Raw genomic sequence first — 21,611 nt, forward strand, 5'->3', positions numbered from 1 at the left:
ATATTTTTTATTTTTTTAACCCTTTCATTTTTAATGGGGTGAAAGGGGGGTGATTTGAACTTCTAGGTTTTTTTGCTTTTTTTAATTTTTTAAAACTTTTCTTTTACTTTTTTTTTTTTACCGCGGGCAGTAACACTATGGGCGCTAGGACGTAATATTACTGCCCGCGGTCGTTAAGGGGTTAAAAAAATGCAGCAAAAATGTGCGGACACTTGTAGAAAATATCCAGATAAAAAGCTGCAGAAAAAATGCAGCATTTACCTTACTTGTGAAAGCATAAATGTTTGGAAAAGTGTTATTTAAGAAAAAATCATTTTGCAATAAAGAAAAACCTAGTAATGCTTACTTAAAAATGAAAAAGTTGTACCTGCTCCAAGAATGAATGAACAGAAGATAAATCCATAGGGTCCTACCATCTTGGTTAGGCTGGAGTCACATTAGCGTATGGCATCTAATGCAAGAGCATCGGATGTGATATGCTAATGACCCCCGGCTCAGGCTCTGCTGCGAGCGTGAACTGAGTGTCATGAGACTGTGAACCGATCCTGCAATCAGGACACAGCTGCGAAGCTGAGGGCGGGCGCTGTGGAATCCCCCCATCTCCTCCATTGTCAGCCTGTGCGTATATCGTACTGCATTGGGTAACATCCGAGTGCAGTCCGATGTATCTCTCGCACCTATTCACTTGAATAGGTGCGAGAGATACAGCTCTCGCAGAAAATCGCAGCATGCTGCTACTTTTCTCGCATCCAGAATCTGGATGCGAGAAAAGCTGACCAACTGCTCTGTCTCATTGACTAATATTGGTCAGCGTACAATGTGAGATTTTCTCGCATTGCACTCGTCCGATTCATACACTCGTGTGAGTGTACCCTTATAGCATGAGTATCCCTGATTAAGGCCGGCTTCTCACTTGCGATTTTCTTGCAGTAGTGCAATGCCAGAAATTCTCGCATTGCACTCGGACACATGTTAATCAATGAGGCAGCTCCCATCTGCTATTTTTTTCTCAGTCCAAATCAGAAAAAAAATCGCAGCATTCTGCGTTTTGGAGAGTTTCTCGCGCGAGTTTCTCCAATGCAACTCTATTTGAGTGGATAAATAAACGGATGTCATACGGACCGGCACTCACACCATCCTAGTGACATTCGTTTTTCTAAATACATTTATCGCATGTTTCACAAAACTTTGGAAATGAGTGAGGTCTCACAATGTCGGTCAATCTCTGTCTCTGTCAGTCGGTCTCTCCCTCTCCTTCTCTATTCTCTCTCTCTCTGTCGGTCTCTCTGTCTCTCTGTCCATGTCGGTCTATTCCTTTCCCCCCCTCTCTCATACTCACCGATCCCCGATCACCAGCGCGGCGCTGCACGGCGTTCACACTGCCCTGGAGGCTTCTCCTCTTTTGAAAAAGCCGGCCGCTAATTATTCAATGTCGTATTTCCTGCTTTACCCGCCCACCGGCGCCTATGATTGGTTGCAGTCAGACACGCCCCCACGATGAGTGACAGCTGTCTCACTGCAATCAATTATAGGCGCCGGTGTGCGGGTCTATATCATGCAGTAAAATAAATAAATAAATAATTTTAAAAAAACGGTGTGCGGTCCCCCTCAATTTTAATACCTGTGACTATGTAAGGGGAATATATGAAAAGCAGAAACTGCTGTGTGAATACTGACATGAAAAATCCAATAGCCATATGTAAGAGTGAAAGTATGAAAAATGGAATCTGCATTACTGCCATGAACATATGAATAAAGAGAAATTTAGCTATTGAATTGATCAAATGCAACAGAGCCCCAACACTACGCCAAAGTATTTCTCTACGTTGGGGTCCCTAGCTTGTGTGTGTCCTCTCATGCAGTTAAAAAACTTACCGTGTATGGGAAGCTGAGACCCAGGCTATATATGCGTGTAATGTGGACTGGCAATAGGTGTGATGGGGCCGGGTTCACAAACGAATGACTACAAATCAATTAAGAAATAACGTCTGGAACACCAATTCTGAGTCTGAACTGGGTGCAAAAACCTAAAAAAACTACACTATATGGAGAGAAGGTCTACTATACATAGCTGCCACTAAGTCCAAGGTTAATCATGGTAGATGTATCCCAGAGATATCTTCCATGATTAACCTGTTAGTTAAAGAAAATAAACACACACATCCAAAAAATCCTTTATTTGTCATAAATGACAAAAAACAGGAACCTCTTTCACCATTTTAATAAAGTCCCCAAATACCCCTCCATGTCCGACGTTATCCTCACCAGTCCCACGACGCTTTCAGCTCTGTTACATTGGAAGCTGACAGAGAGTGGTCACAGAGCACGACCGCGCTCTGTGAGCTCCCCGCAGCGACTGAAGTGAGTAGCGCTATCATGATGATATGACATCATCAATGATGCGATGACATCACTCAGGTTACCCGCGGTCACAGATCTCAGCGGGAGGACTGCAGCTGTGGCCGCGGGTAACCTCAGTGACGGCACCGCTGATAGCGCGGCTCACTGCGGTCACTCAGGGGATTTGCGGTCACCGGTGAGACCTTCACCGGTGACCGAAAATCAGGCCATGGCACACAGACAAAGCCGCGGGATGACAATGAAGTCGGGTGAAGCTCATCCGACTTCATTCTGATCGCGCGGCTCTGTCTGTGTCTGCTGTCAGCGGCCATTCAGCTCTGCTACATGGCTCTGTCTGTGTCTGCTGTCAGCGGCCATGTAGCAGAGCTGATGGCAGATGACATAGTAAAAACGGATCCCATACGCATCAAACACGCATTGCACACTGATCATAACGTTAACTAAAATCGTCCGACTTTTTATCATGCAACTCAGACTGATTTTACACGCATAAGTGTGTTTCCAGCCTAAAGTGTACGCTCTGCTCTCCTGGGAGATTTTCTCAATGTTCTTCACTGCCACCACTCTCTCTGAGATCTCCTTTTGCCAAGCTAAAAAGAAATGATAAATGGGTGTATTCAGAGGATGTGAATAGACACATGGCCCAAAATAGTGGAGGTACATGTAGTGCGCTGCATAGTTTATTCCTTTTTCACTTTTATAAAATGTAGGAGGAATAGATGTGTCTATATAAAATCTATTCATTATAACCAAAAAATACAGCTGCATTTTGAGATGTTATAGTGTGCAAACATTGAATATATCAATTTGGAACTGTGTTACTGCTATAGAAAATATGTTAAAAAATGAAGGTACTTAGCTAACAAATTGGCTTAGGCTAAGTTCATGTCTTATAGTCGTCTGTTAGAACGGATCCGTTGGTAAACCTATTTTTGCCTAATCTGTTTTTTTTATCATGGGAGTCTATCGGCAACCGATCCGTTAACGGATTGCTATTTAGCCATCCGTTGTACTTGCATTGGTAATGAATCCATTGTTTTCTTAATCAATACGTTACAAATGGATGACAAATAGCAATCCGTTAATGGATCCATTATCTATAGACTCCACATGTTAAAATCGGATCTGGCCGACATCTGTTATATAGCAACGGACAAAAAAGTTATGTTTGCACAACCTTTTTGCAAACAGATCTCTAACGGATCCATGATAATGGATGACTACTAGACATGGGAACCCAGCCTAATCCATGACAGCCAGTGACAAGGCGTACCCCTTTATTGGGACCATAACCTTATATTCTATTACCCGGGCTTAAAGAAGTTGTCCAGTTACCAAAACTGATTTTTTTTTTCTCATAAATCTTGCTAATATGTGCCTCTCCACACATTTATTATGTTTTTTCAGCAATATTACCTTTTATTGTGTTCTAGCAGCACATCCTCATTGCTGGCTCCAGCTCTGATGGGGTTAATCTCTCTTCTGACTTCCTGGATTCAGTTACTACAACTCCCATAATTCTTTGTGGCTCTAGGGCTGTATCTGACGTATCTAACACACCCACTCAGCTCTCCTCTCCACCCATAGTCTCCTCCCTGTCTCTTCCCTGTGGATGCACTGAGAGCAATCACAGCAGAGACAGCCGAAGCTCCCAGCTCTGCGCAACCAGGGGAAGAAAGCGGCTATCTTCTGCTTGTTCTCATATAGTTCATAGTGTGTGTGTGTTTTAATCATGATTATTAGCCGGCGCAACATGTGAAAAAAATAATTGGGGGAAAAAAATGAAGGGGTCATGAGATTGCTTTTTTTCCCTCTTGCCTAATCTCTGTGTATCGTCCGTATCATCTGTGTGGCATGCATTTTGCAGGCTACTTTCACATCAGTGTTTTTTTGGTTGTAGGCAAAAAACCGCAACACGCATATGACCGGATCCTGTGGATTAAATGTGCAACGCATGCAACCGTTATTTTACCAGATCCTTCTGCAGTGGGACAGAGAATTTATCGACCGGCACTGGAGTCAGCTGAACTCCTGATCTCACAGCCTGCACACGCTGCAATTGATGTAGTTTAACAGCAGTCACTGCCTGCTGCCGATCACATGTGACCGTGTGCGGGCTGTGTGGTCAGGAGTTCAGCTGAGTTCAGATCAGCAGACTCCAGTGTCGGCCGATCAGGCTGGGGCCACACGGGGATTACTGTGATCCCCTCGGATGACACTCACCTCATGCTGGCAGTACAGCAGAGCCGAGTGTCATGCGTGTGTCCCTGCAACTGAGGTCCGACTGTGTGAGCGGACCTCAGCTTCGGGGGGCGGTCCGGCACTCAGGAGAGGCGGGCCAGCACTGTGAAGGGGCGGGTGGGCTGGCACTGAGGAGGGGTGGGAGGGATTTATCTCCCCCTCTCCTCTGTAGTCGGCTATTGTGATTCTCGCTCTGCACTCGTCGTACACCGATATACCGTGAGTGCAGTGTGATTTTTCTCTCACCCCATACACTTGAATGGGTAAAAGAAAAAGAGTCTTGCATTACAATTGCAGCATGCTGCAATTGTTTTCTCGGTCCGATTAGGGCTGAGAAAATAATCGCTCATGTGCGCTGACAAACAAGCTAATATTAGTCCGAATGGAATGCGATGTTTTATCGCACTCCACTCGCACCGATTTTCTCGCCGTGTGGCTTAGGCCTTACTTGTTTTGTGTCCCCCTGCATCCATCACAGCGTGTGCAGGCTGGAGTTCAGATCAGCTGACTCCAGTGCTGGACTGAACTCAGGTGAACTCAGCCCGCACAAGCTGCGATGGATGCAGGGAGAGACAGAACAAGTAATTGTCCGACACTGGAGTCATCTGATTACTTGTTCTTCTGGCGCTGTGGTCAGGAGTAGGCACGAGTGAGCAGTAAAATGCTCTGGTGCTCGATGGGCAAAGTCCATGTTGATTTTTTTTTTTTTTTTTTAAAAAATTCAATAAAAATAAAAAAAAAACAAAACAAAAAAAACAAAACAAACACATAACCCTAACCCTAGGGTTAGGGGTAAAAAAAACAGTGTGGGCATTTTCTATTGCTAAGGGTAACCCAAGCAGCTACTGGCTGCTAACCCCCACTGCTTGGTGTTACCTTCACTAGCAATGGAAAATCCAGGGAAGCCTTTTTTTTTTTTATAAAGGTTTTGCCTAAAAACTTTAAAAAAAAAATGACGTGGGCTTTGCCATATTTTTTGGTACAGCAGGCAGGTACGGGCTGCCCCCAACCCCCAGCTGCCTATTTGTACCCGGCTGGGAACCAAAAATATAGGGAAGCCCTTTTTTTTTAAATTATGTCATGAATTTCATGAAATAATTAAAAAAAAAAAATGACGTGGGCTTCGCTCATTTTTTTGTGTCCAGCCAGGTACAACTAGGCAGCTGGGGATTGGAATCTGCAGCGCAGGGTGGTCCAAGCTTTCTGGGCCCCCCTGCTGCGAATTGCAGTCCACAGCCGCCCCAGAAAATGGCACTTTCATAGAAGTGCCATCTTCTGGCGCTCTATCCAACTCCTCCAGTGGCCCTGGTGCCAGGTGGCATGCTGGGTAATAAGGGTTTAAAACCAGCTATGTTTTACCAGCTGGTATAAAGCCCGAGATTCTTAATGTCAGGCCAAGTTTGACCCGGCCATTAAGAATCTCCAATAAAGGGTTAAAAAAGAGAGAAAAAATAGAGAAAAATACTTTATTAGAAATAAATACACAGACACATTAGGGACTCCATGTTTATTACTCCCTCTCACCCCTCCATGATCGAGAGATTTCTGTACTGACCATGCCTGGAGAGAGAGAGGGAAAAGAGAGAGAGCAAGGGAAGAGAGAGAGAGAGGGAAAAGAGAGAGAGAGGGAAAAGAGAGAGAGAGGGAAAAGAGAGAGAGAGGGAAAAGAGAGAGAGGGAAAAGAGAGAGAGGGAAAAGAGAGAGAGGGAAAAGAGAGAGGGGGGAGAGAGAGGGAAAAGAAAGACAGAGAGAGTGAAAAGAGAGACAGAGAGAGGGAAAAGAGAGAGAGAGAGGGAAGAGAGAGAGGGAAAAGAGAGAGAGAGGGAAAAGAGAGAGAGAGAAAAGAGAGAGAGAGGGAAAAGAGAGAGAGGGAAAAGAGGGGGGGGGAAGGGGAGAGGAGAGGGTGGGGGGGAAGAGAGGGGGGGAGAGAAGAGGGGAGGGAGAGGTGCTCTGTCACCAACTTGCTCCACTCTGTGACTTGTGGTGCAGGTGACAGAGTGGAGACAGTTGGTACCATGCAGCAGGACAGGTGACAGAGTAGAGCGGTGACATGCTCTGCTCTAACACATGCGGTGCTGCATGTCGCCAGCTTGTCAGTGTCTTGCTGCGCCCTGTAGTGCTGGTTGGTGTAAATGATCACACCGCCCGCTCTCCTGACATCGGAGCAGAGAGGGCGGGTGGAGAGTGAGATCAGATACTTACGTGACAGGGGGGGTTTCAGCTGATGAACCCCCCCCCTGTACTCAACACTGGCACCCCGTGCCTCACCAATCTGCCGGACACTCAGCCCTCTTTACCGCTCCACACTGGCGCCCTCCGGATCCTCCCCTCGATGCTGGGCTGTGGCGGGCGGTAGTCACCGCCCACAGCCCTGACAACCACTGTGAGTGGCGCCAGCATCCTCTGACATACCCGGGAAAAGAGAGAGAGGGAAAAGAGAGAGAGGGAAAAGAGAGAGGGGGGAGAGAGAGGGAAAAGAAAGACAGAGAGAGTGAAAAGAGAGACAGAGAGAGGGAAAAGAGAGAGAGAGAGGGAAGAGAGAGAGGGAAAAGAGAGAGAGAGGGAAAAGAGAGAGAGAGAAAAGAGAGAGAGAGGGAAAAGAGAGAGAGGGAAAAGAGGGGGGGGAAGGGGAGAGGAGAGGGTGGGGGGGAAGAGAGGGGGGAGAGAAGAGGGGAGGGAGAGGTGCTCTGTCACCAATTTGCTCCACTCTGTGACTTGTGGTGCAGGTGACAGAGTGGAGACAGTTGGTACCATGCAGCAGGACAGGTGACAGAGTAGAGCGGTGACATGCTCTGCTCTAACACATGCGGTGCTGCATGTCGCCAGCTTGTCAGTGTCTTGCTGCGCCCTGTAGTGCTGGTTGGTGTAAATGATCACACCGCCCGCTCTCCTGACATCGGAGCAGAGAGGGCGGGTGGAGAGTGAGATCAGATACTTACGTGACAGGGGGGGGTTTCAGCTGATGAACCCCCCCCCTGTACTCAACACTGGCACCCCGTGCCTCACCAATCTGCCGGACACTCATCCCTCTTTACCGCTCCACACTGGCGCCCTCCGGATCCTCCCCTCGATGCTGGGCTGTGGCGGGCGGTAGTCACCGCCCACAGCCCTGACAACCACTGTGAGTGGCGCCAGCATCCTCTGACATACCCGTACAGTTTGAGAGCACGGAACTTGACGGGACAAAAGAGGATACTAGCGGCCACAGCACCAGGGGGGTCATGTGACCGGCACTGAGCATGCAGGATAGCGCCGCTCAGTGCCAGAACTGCAAATAGAGGCCAATGAAGAAAACACCTAAAATGGTAAGTTACACTCATATAGAAAATAAAAAAAATGGGTGAACCACCCCTTTAAGCCTACAATTTTAAGGGCAGCAGGATTCAGTGCTAATTAAAAACACCGTAGGTTGATGGGAGGCGTGTTCAGTCAGAAAGGAGTGTACTACAAATATCAACAAACAGTACATAGTCTGACATTACCAGCACTGACTGAACGGTGTCTGATTATGTAGGAATACGCTCCTAAGTTGGTAACACTAAAGTCCGCTTTACACGCTGCAATGTATCTTACAATGTATCGGCGGGGTCACGTCGTAAGTGACGCACATCCGGCATTGTAAGTACATTGCAGTGTGTGACAGGTATGTGCGATTGCGATTGAACGGTAAAACGTTCATCGCATACACATCGTACCTGTCTCTAGAATTGCACGTCAGATTGTTCATCGTACCCGGGGTAGCACACATTCCCCGGGAACGATGAACAGATCTTACCAGCGTCCTGCGGCTCCCGGCCCACAATGCGGAAGGAAGGAGGTGGGTGGGATGTTTACGTCCCGCGTAGCTCCGCCCCTCCGCTTCTATTGGCCGGGTGCCGTGTGACGTCGCTGTGACGCCGAACATCCCTCCCACTCCAGGAAGTGGACGTTCGCCACCCACAGCGAGGTCGTATGGATGGGTAAGTATGTGTCACGGGGGTTACTCATATGTGCGGCACGTTCAACAAATTAAATGTGTCACACATACGATGGGGGCGTTGCAAATCGCATACGAAATTGTATGCGAAATTGCAACGTGTCAAGCAGGCTTTAGTTGTCAGTTTATTCACAAATTTGTAGAAGGAACAGTAGAGGAACCGCACAACACAGAGGTTAAAAAAATGCTGACCCATATTGTTAGACCATATGAACACATTGAGTATTTGGTGAGTTTTTTACCTCAGTATTTGTAAGCCAAAACCAGGAGTGGGTAATAAATACAGAAGTAGTGCCCGTGTTTCTATTATATTTTTTTTCTGATTGTTCCACTTCTGGTTTTGGCTTACAAATAATGAGGTAAAAAAGTCTCCAAATATTGAACGTGTGCACGTGACCTTATGACCTGTGATTTTTGGAGGCCCTTTTGGAGATTTTGCATTGGGGCCCACATGCTTGAATTTGCGCCATTGGTAACATCCATTACGTCTTTTAATGATGTTCGCACTAGACTTGAGCATGGAACTTTAGGGCACAAGTTGTGCTAGTGTCCTGTTGATAAGGATCTATATAATTGTAAAGGTAATGAAGGCTGTAAAGACCCCTGCCAAGAAACGATTGATCAGCTGAACACTAAAAGCATAGCCAGACATCACTGCTAGGAAAATTATAGAGAGAAGCAAGTACTCGAAGCTCTTAGTGATGTACAGTAAATAAAAGGATTTACTGAGCAAGTATAAGGTCGCCTTAATACAGGGAGCTGAAATACAGACAGCTATCTAACTGGAGACATATATTAGCATTAAAATGGAGCAAGCCCCGACTATATCACTTACTGTGTATTCCATTTAGGGCTCGTTCAGAAGGCCTCATAAATCGGACAAGTGCTATCCGATAGCACACTTACCCAAGTTATTATTCATTGGGGCAGTGCTCATTACCCATTTTTTTCACTGACATAACCTATCTGTGGAAAAAATCACAACATGCTGCAATTTGACTCTGAAACCAAATGAAACTCACTCATGCAAGTTTATGGGTGCGATAAAAAAATTGGATGCAACAGTATGACTTCTGATTTTTCCAAAATATTACTATACTGTAGCAATGGAAACTAGAAATGTTCCTGTAAATGATTAATAGCTGTTCACTAAAAAAAAAGAAAAAAAAAAACAGATTATATACGGATGAGAACTGAGAATAAACTAGGCCCAATTTTCTAGATGACAATTTTATATACTGTCATGTGAACCTAGCCTTATGTTGACACACTTTGGAAAGATGCCCTTCCGGGAACAGAATTTTTCAAGTAATTGATTCATGATCTTCATCTGTTGTTGTTCACCAGAATGTAGAACACAGTTTAAGGCCTGCGCCACACATCCGTGCCTCCGGCACGTGTTTGTCATTTTTTACACGTACCGGCGGCACGGAGACACTTTAACCAATGCTACCCTATTGTAGCAGGCACACACACGTAAAACCACACGGAACGTGTGTCCGTGTGCGTTTGTACGTGTGTGCGTTTTTGAAAGCGCTGACATGTCCGTTTTTTCACCGGCAGCACGGGTGTCACACGGCCCGCACCCGCACCACACGGGTGTAGTGTGGATGCGGTCCCGTGTGACACGCGCCGGAGAAAACACACATGTCATTGAAAAAAAAACAAAACATTAACTCACCTTCTCCAGCCCTCCTGTCTCTGCCGCTGCTGCCTCTTGCTGCCGACCGCCGCTCATTATTCTCATAGAATATTCACTTCACTGCCTGGCAGCAGCAGCAGCAGCGGGGAGACGGGAGGGCTGGAGACCGAGGATCAGCACCACGGACAGCAGCGCGGACATCAGGAAGGACCAGGTGAGTATAATAATTACTGATTCTACGTGTGCTATCGCGGATAGCACACGTAGAACACACGTGTCACGCACGTACCAGAGTCACGTACTTACCTGCACGCAACACGCAGGGAAAATACGTGTCTCTCGGCACGTGCGTGAAATTCACGTGAGTGTGGCAGAGGCCTAAAGGTGTTGTCTGCGACTAGGGATTATAGAGTAGAGATGAGCGAACCTGTGGAAGTTCAGTTCGGCAAGTACAGCCAAACCAGACCTCCGCGGCTTCGGACTTGACCCAGACCTCAATGGAAGTCACTGATTGGCAGTTCGGGCCTTCACTCACCTATATCCAGCCATAAGCAGGACACTTAAGGGGAAAGGTGGGTGGGGTTTTTACATTTTTTGGGGGGGTGCAAGACAATCAAATACTTCAAGCGACTTGCACTGGGCTGAGTAACAAGTGTACCTGAGCACAGGGATGCTTGCACGATTGGTTTGCATACGTAAAGCACCTGAACTCCGAATCTGAGCTTTGTTTTATGTGCAAAGTCGTTGTTCGCCACGAACACCAAACATCAGGTTCACTCATCTCTACTAGGGTGTCAATGACAATTTGTCAAGTTTACCTGCCATGCTGCTGCAGTGGAAGTAACCCATTGCAAACTGTCTTTTACAGTGATTGAGCACCTATTTTTGTCTGTGGTTGGGCAGGGAGCCTTACCTGACACAGCTTTGAGCTTAGGTATGGATTGCCTTTTTAGGATTTTAGGCATTTTAGGCATTTAGGGGACCACCTGGTAATAAACAAGAATAAAAAAAAGAGGGATGGTGTGTAGCGGAAATGGTTCAATGTCTGATCTATGGGGTCTGAGCTGTTTGATCCGGAAATATCGTGTCACGATGGCTCTTGTTATTTCTGCATTGTTTTTTCGCTGGACTTATCTGACCAGCCCATTATAGTCATGACCATTCATGCAACCGCTGGAAAAACAGAGCCAACAGGAGCTGAGGGGGAATGACGCTTCCTAGCGACACCGCTAGATTGTTCTACGAAGTAATGGATGTGCGTTTAGGTTGAAAGAGGAACAAATCTAATAAGTAGTTAAAATCTTACAACGTCTGCATTATTTTTGTTCTCTGCAAAAAGATGGAAGGAGTCAGAGTTTAAGTTATGCAAAGTCTCTGGTGCCTTTTTTTTTAGTAGGACTACAGCAGGTTGTTATCAAACTTTCATTTGGATAATGATTTTGTAAATTAAAATATAATTGCATCTTACTTCTTATCATATGCCTGTCTTTGTTTCCCCTTCTCTTTTAGATTATCAGTTTATTAAATGTCTTTACGCCACAGAAATCTCTCGAGGAGTTCCAAGATGTGTAAGTAATGCCTGGTTAAATTACCGTAATCTTCAGAGGCGGAGAAAGTACTTTCATTTGTTAGATAAAATCATAACGGTATTGATTGTAGGATGCTGGATACTTGTAGGAAGTTTAAGAACAGTAGGGAGGGGGCCGTAATTGTAATAATGAAAATTTCTCTAACTAAAGCTGGAAAGCTGTTGCTGCTAGAGGCGCAATTATGTTTTATGCATTATTACTGAATAGATTTATTTATTTACATGGATTATTATATTCATACTGAATATGTAAAATAAGTTTAAACATCTAGGATTATAAAAATTCAGACATCAAAATAATACACTTAAAAAAAAGTATAAAATATGTAAAAAAAAAAGACCAAAACTGACATCTCCCCCTTCACAGTTGTATAATAGAATTTTAGGAATATTGGATAACATTGCAATTAGGGGTCTGCCTGATTCAAATTACTATTCCTATTTTCTACGAGCACCTTTAAGGCTATTGAGTTAGGGATGCACTGAGAGGTGCGCCGTGACGTGCCAATGGGCTTCATACAGTCTGATTAGACCATTCTGTTTTATAAATTTTAGCTAGTGGCACTAGATCAACTGATGACTTTGAATGAGCGGTCCATGTCTTTTCCTACAGTTGTCATATTCCTATTTTCTAGTTACCTAGTAATGGAGTTAATGGATGCCAACTTATGCCAAGTGATTCAAATGGAACTAGATCATGAGCGAATGTCTTACCTCCTGTACCAAATGCTATGTGGCATTAAACATCTTCACTCGGCTGGAATCATACACAGGGTTAGTAATCTTATTTTATGAAAGCTCCTAACTGCTTTTTTTGTGTCATAAGGACTTGTTTGAGTAAATTCTTGTATTACCCATGTTATGACAGTTCTTTTTTCAGAATTCAGGGATTGTACCGTTTCGCTTGAGTATATGAAAATAAATTGACAAATACTCTACTTTTTGTATTATAAGATTATAAGATGAATCAAAAAAGTAGAGAAAGAAAAAGGGGAAAAAACTGAGATCCATCTTATAATCCGGTGGTGTCTTACCGGAGGGGGGGGCGGCAGCGGTGGTGGACTGGGGTCACAGGAGGCAGGGGTGGTGGTGGAGAAGGACGATGCTGTGGGCAGTCCAATGGGTGTCCCAGATGCTTGATGTGGGCACTGTGAGGGGGAGTAGCATCCAGAAACTGTCAGTGGTGCAGGCTTCAAATAAATGGCACCCTGAGTCGGCACACGTGCAGATGGAGCATCGGCTCCATGACAAGACAAGATCTCACCTGCGCACGCTCCACCTCCGCGCGCCATTTCCCTTAAGTCCGCTGCAGAGAGATCAATGGGCCAGAGGCGGCGCAAGCGCAGATAAGATCTTAAGCCCAGTGCCCATTGATCTTTCTGCAGTGGACTTAAGGAAAATAGCCCCAGAGGTGGAGTGTGCGCAGATGAGATCTCAGCTTGTCATTGAGCCAAGAGCTCCATCTGCGCACGCGCCGACTCCAGGCACCATTATTTGAAACCCACACCACCAGCATTTTCAGAATGGCGGCCCGTGCCTCACAGTCCGCAGCACAGTGCCCACGGCCCACTACATCTCTTGTGACCCCTCTCCACCTCGCCCGGTAAGCTACATTCGTATAATAAGACGCACCCCTCCTTTTCCTCCCAAATTTATGGGAGGAAAAGTGTGTCTTATAATCTGAATAATACGGTATGTGTTACAATTTCTCCTGTCAAAAAGTGTGCCCCAACAAATTATGTGTACATCACCACTGACAGCACAGTATCAGAGTGTGTCCTAAAACATCCCATGAATAATGCCGCCAAATTGGTGTTTTATTCATGATTTTTTTAAGGAGGAATAAAAGAGGAACAACACAAATGATGCGCCAGTATTGATATTTCATTAAGATTACAAATATTTACTGAAAGAGACTCGTCAGAAAAGCTGATATTTTCTTTAACGTATATTACATGTAAAAACGTTTTAACCCTCCGTCACATACAATATCGGTTTTAACGAGCTCACATACAATGTGACTGTCAGGCGCAGGCTAGAAAAATACCTATAATATCTAATGTTTGCAATTTCAGTGCTCTAAAAGTGATCAGTGACCTTCATAGGGATGCAATAAAAGAGACTACACATAATCAGGGGAAAAAAACCCATTTACTTAACATAAAACTAATAACTCTAAAATACAAACATTTCAAAACTCCCGCTAAATAGTCCTCAATTCGACTCTGTCAAAAAACTCTACAAAGAAAATTTATGGAAACAAACTTAATTTTAAGGTACCTTAAGTACTATTAAACACATATTCAATCAGAATTAGATCCTGAAGTTTCCCGAGAAAAATTACACTTGCAGAGCATGTGATGAATAAAAACATAAAATACCAACCTTACTGAGTGTGACGTGTTTACATACAATGAGCCTGAGAGATTAGCACAGTTATATCTGTCCTCCTGAAGCTCTGCAATCCAACTGTGGTATGAGGTTTCACAGAGCTGCTAGAGACAGGAGATTACCTGGAGGGAGGGGATTTCCTCACAATCTGGTGAGGAAGGAGAAATGAAAGTAAAAGAGATGTGCCTGTCAGGCCTATTGTATGTGACGGAGGGTTAATAGAAAAACACTGGCGCTCAAGAAACAGGAGGAGACACTAATAGCTTCAAAACAGAGTGTGTTTATTAAGACGGTATTAAGTCTCAAAGGGGTAAAGCTGCAAGCAATTGGCAGGGTCCGTGTACCCTGCCAAAAAAGATGAAAAAAGTATTAGTAGCACCTGCTGCGCTAAAAGTAATTGTATAGGAGTAGTAAAGGGATAGAGTACTATAGAACTATGAATAGTAGTAAAAGGACAATTGTATTATAGTTATAAATACCTGTGGTTATGAAGTGGTTAGTATAGATTATAGGAAGGTACTTTGGTCCAAAATCTTGCCTAGTATGGGAAGGGTTGACGGTAGAACTATACAAACATAAATAAAATGGTAAGTTTATATGGTGAACAAAGGAGGAAGGAAAAATTGAATATGTGATAAAAGAAATTTATATATATATATATATATATATATATATATATATAAATTTAATTTAATTTTAGGGTTGACTCATAATTTTTTCATTAATAATGGCGAGATTGGCACGTCTTTTTGAAATAATGAAATTTCAAGTTTGTTGGGAAAAAAACCCTAAAATAAAATATACTACTGCGCTCACTGAATGTAATGAGAGATACTTGTTTGGCTGCTAGTCGTTTTTCTATTTAAATAGTCCAGCTGGTTTATTAACACACCACATAAGCTGCTTTCCATGCATCAAACTTAAGCCTTCCTTTGGCTATACAGAAACATTTATGACATACAGCCTGTTTCATTCGCTGGTACACCCGCACGGCACTGGGTACATCACCGTAGTAGTATCCCAGTGGAAGTATCGCACTGTCTACTCACTGACCTCGGTCAGTATTCAACCCCCCTCTTGTGAGGTTACATTTTCTGGAGCTTGAACCAGGCTCCAACAAGCGCTTAGGAAGATTGCCTCACTGGGTTCACCATACAAAGTCTGACTTGCTCCACATACTGACTCCTGTCAGTCCAAACCCTCAGGAGGTCTGCCGCTTTCTAAACAAAGAGCCACTTCAGGCTGCACACACACCTGGCCTTCTTACCAGTGAGTCTCTAGGAAGTCTGCATCTGGCTCTGATAACACGATCTCCTTGCTGGGTGCCTCCAGGAACTAATGTGCTAAAGTGCTAAACTGTGCTTCTAAGCACAGGAACATCATGTAACCAAACAAACAGCCTCATATAACACACCAGACACACCCATGGGTGGAGGTATGGGAATAGCCAGACCTGACCAGCATTCTGACTATTCATAAGCTTGACCCTTACTATATTAACAAGACTTGTGGAACTACAAGTCCCATAGTAAACATTCTAGGTTTACTTCGCAGAGGACCTCTGCCTCTGCAATACAGAGCGGCCATTTACACTATAGCTAGTCACTACCTCACACCCTGTAAAACCTTCCAAGCAAGCACTGTGTAAGGCCTCATTCTGACATCATTGAGTTTCTCTTACGCAACCACTTTCTCAAAAAAGGACCAATTTTCATCAGGTTTGAATCACATTGTTTTTACTGTATGGGTCGTTCTTAGAATAATTATTTTATCAGTGGTTTTATTGTATGAAAAGAAAATTGCAAATCTTCTATGACCCATTACAATAAAAAAAAACTGACAGCACACTGACGGCTTCCATGTGTTGTCTGTGGTTTTCGTTAAACCATAGACTTCTATGGATGATTTTGATTTATTCATTTTTTGATTTATGACTTTGTTTCTATTATTTATTTTGATAACATAATGCTTGTAAAAAAACAGACAAGAACAGCATCTTAAACTATAATAGGTACATGTTTTATCTGTGAAAAAAAACAGAAGTTATATGTGAATAAATGGATGTCCCAATTAGAGTTGAGCACGGTTCGCGGTTCGAGGTTCTCCAGTTCGCGGCTCGAGTGATTTTGGGGGCTGTTCTAGATCGAACTAGAACTTGAGCTTTTTGCTAAAGCTCGATAGTTCTAGATACGTTCGAGAACGGTTCTAGCAGCAAAAAGACAAGCTAATTACTAGGTGGCTTTCCGCTGTAATAGTGTAAGTCACTCCGTGACTCACACTATTATGAAATTTCAGTGTATAGTGTGCGGGAACAGCGCATTCAGATCACTGCTGTTTGGATAATGGCGATCGCCATTTTTTTTTTCCTTGTCTTCCTTCCCTAAGCGCGCGCGTGTAGTGGGGCGGGCCAGCATGTCAGCCAATCTCAGACACACACACAGCTAAGTGGACTTTTAGCCAGAGAAGCAACGGCATGTGTGATAGGATGTCCATGTCACATGTCCCTGCATTATAAATACGGGCATCTGCCCGTCTGGACGCCATTATCTCTTCTGCGTCTGGGTGTCAGTCACCTCTGGCGTAGCTCCTGTCTCCGATACTGCTGTATACGCTCTATACACAGCGCTATACAGAATACGGATAGAAGTTTCTTTCAGCCCTTGTAAGGGCTAATACCGGCAGGGTCAGAGCCATAGGTGACAGTCAGGGCCGTGAAAACAGATTTTAACAGCTACACAAGATGACAGCGTCTGTGTAGCTAAGGTCAGGGATTTCCTCGCTGCATTTCCCCATGAGGAGGGATAGAAAGGAAGGCTTCCTTTCCTCTACCCAGACCCACAACCCTGCCACTGTACCCTCCTGCCTTTTGCACACTCAAACACATTGTTACTAAGCCATTATACTAGCAAACACTGAGGAAACTTAGTGGCATCCTAAACGTGGCTGTTGGACTTCTGTATTGTCCCACTAGTGCAAAGATATTTGCAGCACGTCTGCCTGCATTGCACACTCAAACTCATTGTTACTAAGTAATTATACTAGCAAACACTGAGGAAACTTAGTGGCATCCTAAACGCTAGTGCAAAGATATTTGCAGCACGTCTGCCTGCATTGCACACTCAAACTCATTGTTACTAAGCCATTATACTAGCAAACACTGAGGAAACTTAGTGGCATCCTAAAAGTGGCTGTTGGACTTCTGTATTGTCCCACTAGTGCAAAGATATTTGCAGCACGTCTGCCTGCATTGCACACTCAAACTCATTGTTACTAAGCCATTATACTAGCAAACACTGAGGAAACTTAGTGGCATCCTAAAAGTGGCTGTTGGACTTCTGTATTGTCCCACTAGTGTAAAGATATTTGCAGCACGTCTGCCTGCATTGCACACTCAAACTCATTGTTACTAAGCCATTATACTAGCAAACACTGAGGAAACTTAGTGGCATCCTAAAAGTGGCTGTTGGACTTCTGTATTGTCCCACTAGTGCAAAGATATTTGCAGCACGTCTGCCTGCATTGCACACTCAAACTCATTGTTACTAAGCCATTATACTAGCAAACACTGAGGAAACTTAGTGGCATCCTAAACGTGGCTGTTGGACTTCTGTATTGTCCCACTAGTGCAAAGATATTTGCAGCACATCTGCCTGCATTGCACACTCAAACTCATTGTTACTAAGCCATTATACTAGCAAACTATGCTGCCAGTTTAAGGGCCGTAGTTGCATTGTCAGGGATAATTATTGTTGTTTATTCTGCTGTTAATAAAGCTAGACCACCGCTGAAATCTACACCACCTCTCAATTTTTACTACCACATTTTAAGTGCACAATCTTGTCGCAATCAAAATGAGTGGCAAAATGACAGATGCTGGTGCAAAGGGGAAGAGGCATGTTGGAAAAGGAAAAAAAGGGTTTGTCCGTGGGGAAGGTGGCAAAGCTCCATTAACATCTGCTGAAGATAGACCATCTTCCAGCAAAAGTAAGATGTCTACTACTTACCGTGGACAATCCGATGTGCTCCCTTTTTTACGGACACGAACAACTGGAACAAAGGTAGATGATGGCCAAAAAAGGAAAATGTTTGAATGGATCTCAAGTGGTCCAACAAGTGCCCTCTCCGCCACCTCAACTACCGCATCCAAAAAACACCAGTCCTCTGAGTTGTTAGCCCAATCACACTTGCATTCTCCCAGCTCTGAAGTCTCCATCCGCCCTGCACAGTATGGTGGAACTGAGATGGCTGAGTCTGCAGAGCTGTTCAGTCACACTATAGCCTGGGAATCAGAAGTCTGCTCCCAAGCTACAGTGAGTACAGACCAGGAAATGGTCTGCAGTGATGCCCAGAACCTTTGTGACTCTGATTCAGGCCGTGAGGACCAAGTTTCTGAGCATAATGTTGACCCTTTTTCACAAACTGTAACACCTGTTGTTATAGACAATGAGGAACATACTGATGACGATGAGACGCAGATACCAGATTGGGATGACAACTTAAATATTCGGTCAGGGCAAGAAGAGGCTTGGTCTGAGGGTGAGGGGAGTGCAAACACAACAATTGATGAGGAAGTTCTAGATCCCACCTACTGTCAACCCACAGTCAGGCACTCGAGGAGGTCAACAGAGGCGGTGGAGGAGGATGCAACCGATGACGAAGTTACCTTGCGCCTTCCTGGACAGAGTCGGAGCACTGGTAGCACGTCTACAACTGCATCCTCAGCCACCACTCTGCCTCTGAGCACTAGTCGGGGGGGCTCAGCAGGTCGCATGCCCTCTAAGCCTTGCCTAGCCTGGTCCTTTTTTGACATAGCAAAAGATCGGCCAAATTATGTGATCTGTAAAATTTGTCGTGATTCTGTTAGTAGAGGGCAAAACCTCAGCAGTTTGACAACTTCTTCCATGAATCGTCACATGAATAAATATCATATGTCCCAGTGGGAAGCTCACCGTGCTGCAATGCAGCCTAGCGGAGCGAACCATCCACCGCCTGCCCCTTCCAGTGCATCTGCGCGCTCTTCATCTTGTAGGACTGTGGGGACAGCTGTCACACCTGGTTTTCCACGCACAACTTCCATCACTGTAACCGCAACAGGCAGTTTGCTTGGTAGGTCGTCAGTTGGTTTGGAAGGGGAAACAAGTGCGTGTGTTCAGCTCTCTCAGACATCGATAGCACCAACGTTGGATGAAGGCAACATCATGTCTACGCCTCCACTTTCCTCACAAACCTGCATTTTTCCAGGGACACCCTACTCAACACCGTCTACACACAGCAGCCAGATCTCTGTCCCTCAGATGTGGACAAATAAAAGGCCATTTCCTGCGACCCATGACAAAGCTAAGAGGTTGACTTTATCCCTCTGTAAGCTCTTGGCTACCGAAATGCTGCCTTTCCGCCTGGTGGACACACAGGATTTTAGATACCTTATGTCTGTCGCTGTGCCCCAGTACCAGATGCCCAGTCGCCACTACTTCTCTAAGAAAGGTGTGCCCGCGCTACACCAGCATGTCGCACACAACATCACCGCTTCCTTGAGAAACTCTGTGTGTCAACGGGTGCATTTCACCACCGATACTTGGACCAGTAAGCGTGGACAGGGACGTTACATGTCGCTGACTGTGCACTGGGTAACTATGGTGATAGATGGTGAAGGGTCTGCTGCACAAGTCTTGCCATCCCCACGACTTGTGTGTCAATCCTCTGTCTGTCCAAGTTCCGCCACTGCTTCTGCCTCCTCCACCTCATCTGGGTCCTCCACCTCCGCCCCAAGCCTGCCTGGTCAGGCCACCAGCGTTCTCACTGCGCAGAAGGAATCACGCACCCCTCATTACTATGCTGGCAGTAGAGCGCAACGGCATCAGGCGGTCTTTAGCTTGACATGTCTTGGAAATAGGAGTCACACAGCGGCTGAGTTGTGGGCAGCTCTGGAGACTGAGTTTAATAAATGGTTGTCTCCACTCAACCTGCAGCCTGGTAAGGCCGTGTGCGACAATGCTGCAAACCTGGGTGCGGCCCTTCGCCTGGGCAAGGTGACACACGTGCCTTGTATGGCTCACGTGTTGAACCTTGTTGTCCAGCAATTTTTAACACACTATCCCGGCCTAGATGGCCTTCTGACCAGGGCACGAAAACTGTCTGCTCACTTCCGCCGTTCAACCGCCGCAGCTGATCGACTTGCATCACTCCAGAAGTCTTTCGGCCTGCCGGTTCATCGCCTGAAATGCGATGTGGTGACACGCTGGAATTCAACTCTCCACATGTTACAGCGACTGTGGCAGCACCGCCGAGCCCTGGTGCAATTTGTCATGACGTATAGCCTGGGCCAACAAGATGCAGAGGTGGGGCAGATCACCCTGATGGAGTGGTCTCAGATCAAGGACCTATGCACCCTTCTGCACAGTTTCGACATGGCGACGAATATGTTTAGCGCTGACAATGCCATTATCAGCATGACAATTCCAGTCATTTACATGCTGGAGCACACGCTAAACACTATTCGGAGTCAGGGGGTGGGACAACAGGAAGGGGAGGAACTACAGGAGGATTCATATGCGCAAGACACAACAACATCACCAAGGTCCAGACGTTCATCATCACCAACGCGGCAGGCATGGGACCATGGTGGACAGGGATCAACAAGGGCGCATGGTAGCAGGCGAAATGTTGAGGAAGGTGCAGGAGAACATGAAGAAATGGAGGACGAACTGTCCATGGACATGGAAGACTCAGCGGATGAGGGAGACCTTGGTCAAATTTCAGTTGAAAGAGGTTGTGGGGAGATGTCAGAGGAAGAAAGAACGGTTAGCACCTTTTATGCCACAAACACAGCGTGGACTTGGTCCGCATGGCTGCGCAAGACACATGAGCGCCTTCTTGCTGCACTACCTCCAACATGACCCTCGTATTGTCAAAATTAGAAGTGATGATGACTACTGGCTTGCCACACTATTAGATCCCCGGTGCAAGTCCAAATTTTGTGACATAATTCCAGCCATAGAAAGGGATGCACGTATGCAGGAGTATCAGCAGAAGCTGTTACTCGATCTTAGCTCGGCTTTTCCACCAAACAACCGTGCAGGTGCAGAGAGTGAATCTCCCATTTGTAACTTGACAAACATGGGACGGTCTCGCCATCTTCAACAGTCTACCCGTCCCAGTAGCACCGTATCTGGTGCTGGTAACAGCAATTTTATTGAATCTTTTCATAATTTTTTTAGACCGTCCTTTGCAAGGCCAGCAGAGACAACAAGTCTGACACATAGTCAACGGCTGGAGAGGATGATACAGGAGTATCTCCAAATGAACATCAATGCCATGACTTTGCAAATGGAGCCTTGCTCATTTTGGGCTTCAAATCTTGAAAAATGGCCAGAGCTCTCAACTTACGCCTTGGAGATTTTGTCGTGTCCAGC

General features: G+C 45.4%; 1 protein-coding gene across 6 annotated transcripts in view; it reads left to right on the forward strand.

Annotated features, from left to right (window-relative positions):
- MAPK10 (mitogen-activated protein kinase 10) overlaps positions 1–21,611 on the forward strand; it is a 438,981-nt gene that overhangs the window by 286,119 nt on the left and 131,251 nt on the right. For all 6 annotated transcript variants that reach the window (XM_075351827.1, XM_075351845.1, XM_075351823.1 and 3 more), the window contains 2 exons: positions 11,730–11,788; positions 12,444–12,582. In XM_075351827.1, coding sequence (XP_075207942.1) covers positions 11,730–11,788; positions 12,444–12,582 — 198 coding nt within the window. The remainder of the gene's footprint in view (positions 1–11,729; positions 11,789–12,443; positions 12,583–21,611) is intronic.

The sequence above is a fragment of the Anomaloglossus baeobatrachus genome, chromosome 1 (assembly GCF_048569485.1).
Source record: "Anomaloglossus baeobatrachus isolate aAnoBae1 chromosome 1, aAnoBae1.hap1, whole genome shotgun sequence".
NCBI classification, from domain to species: Eukaryota; Metazoa; Chordata; class Amphibia; order Anura; family Aromobatidae; genus Anomaloglossus; species Anomaloglossus baeobatrachus.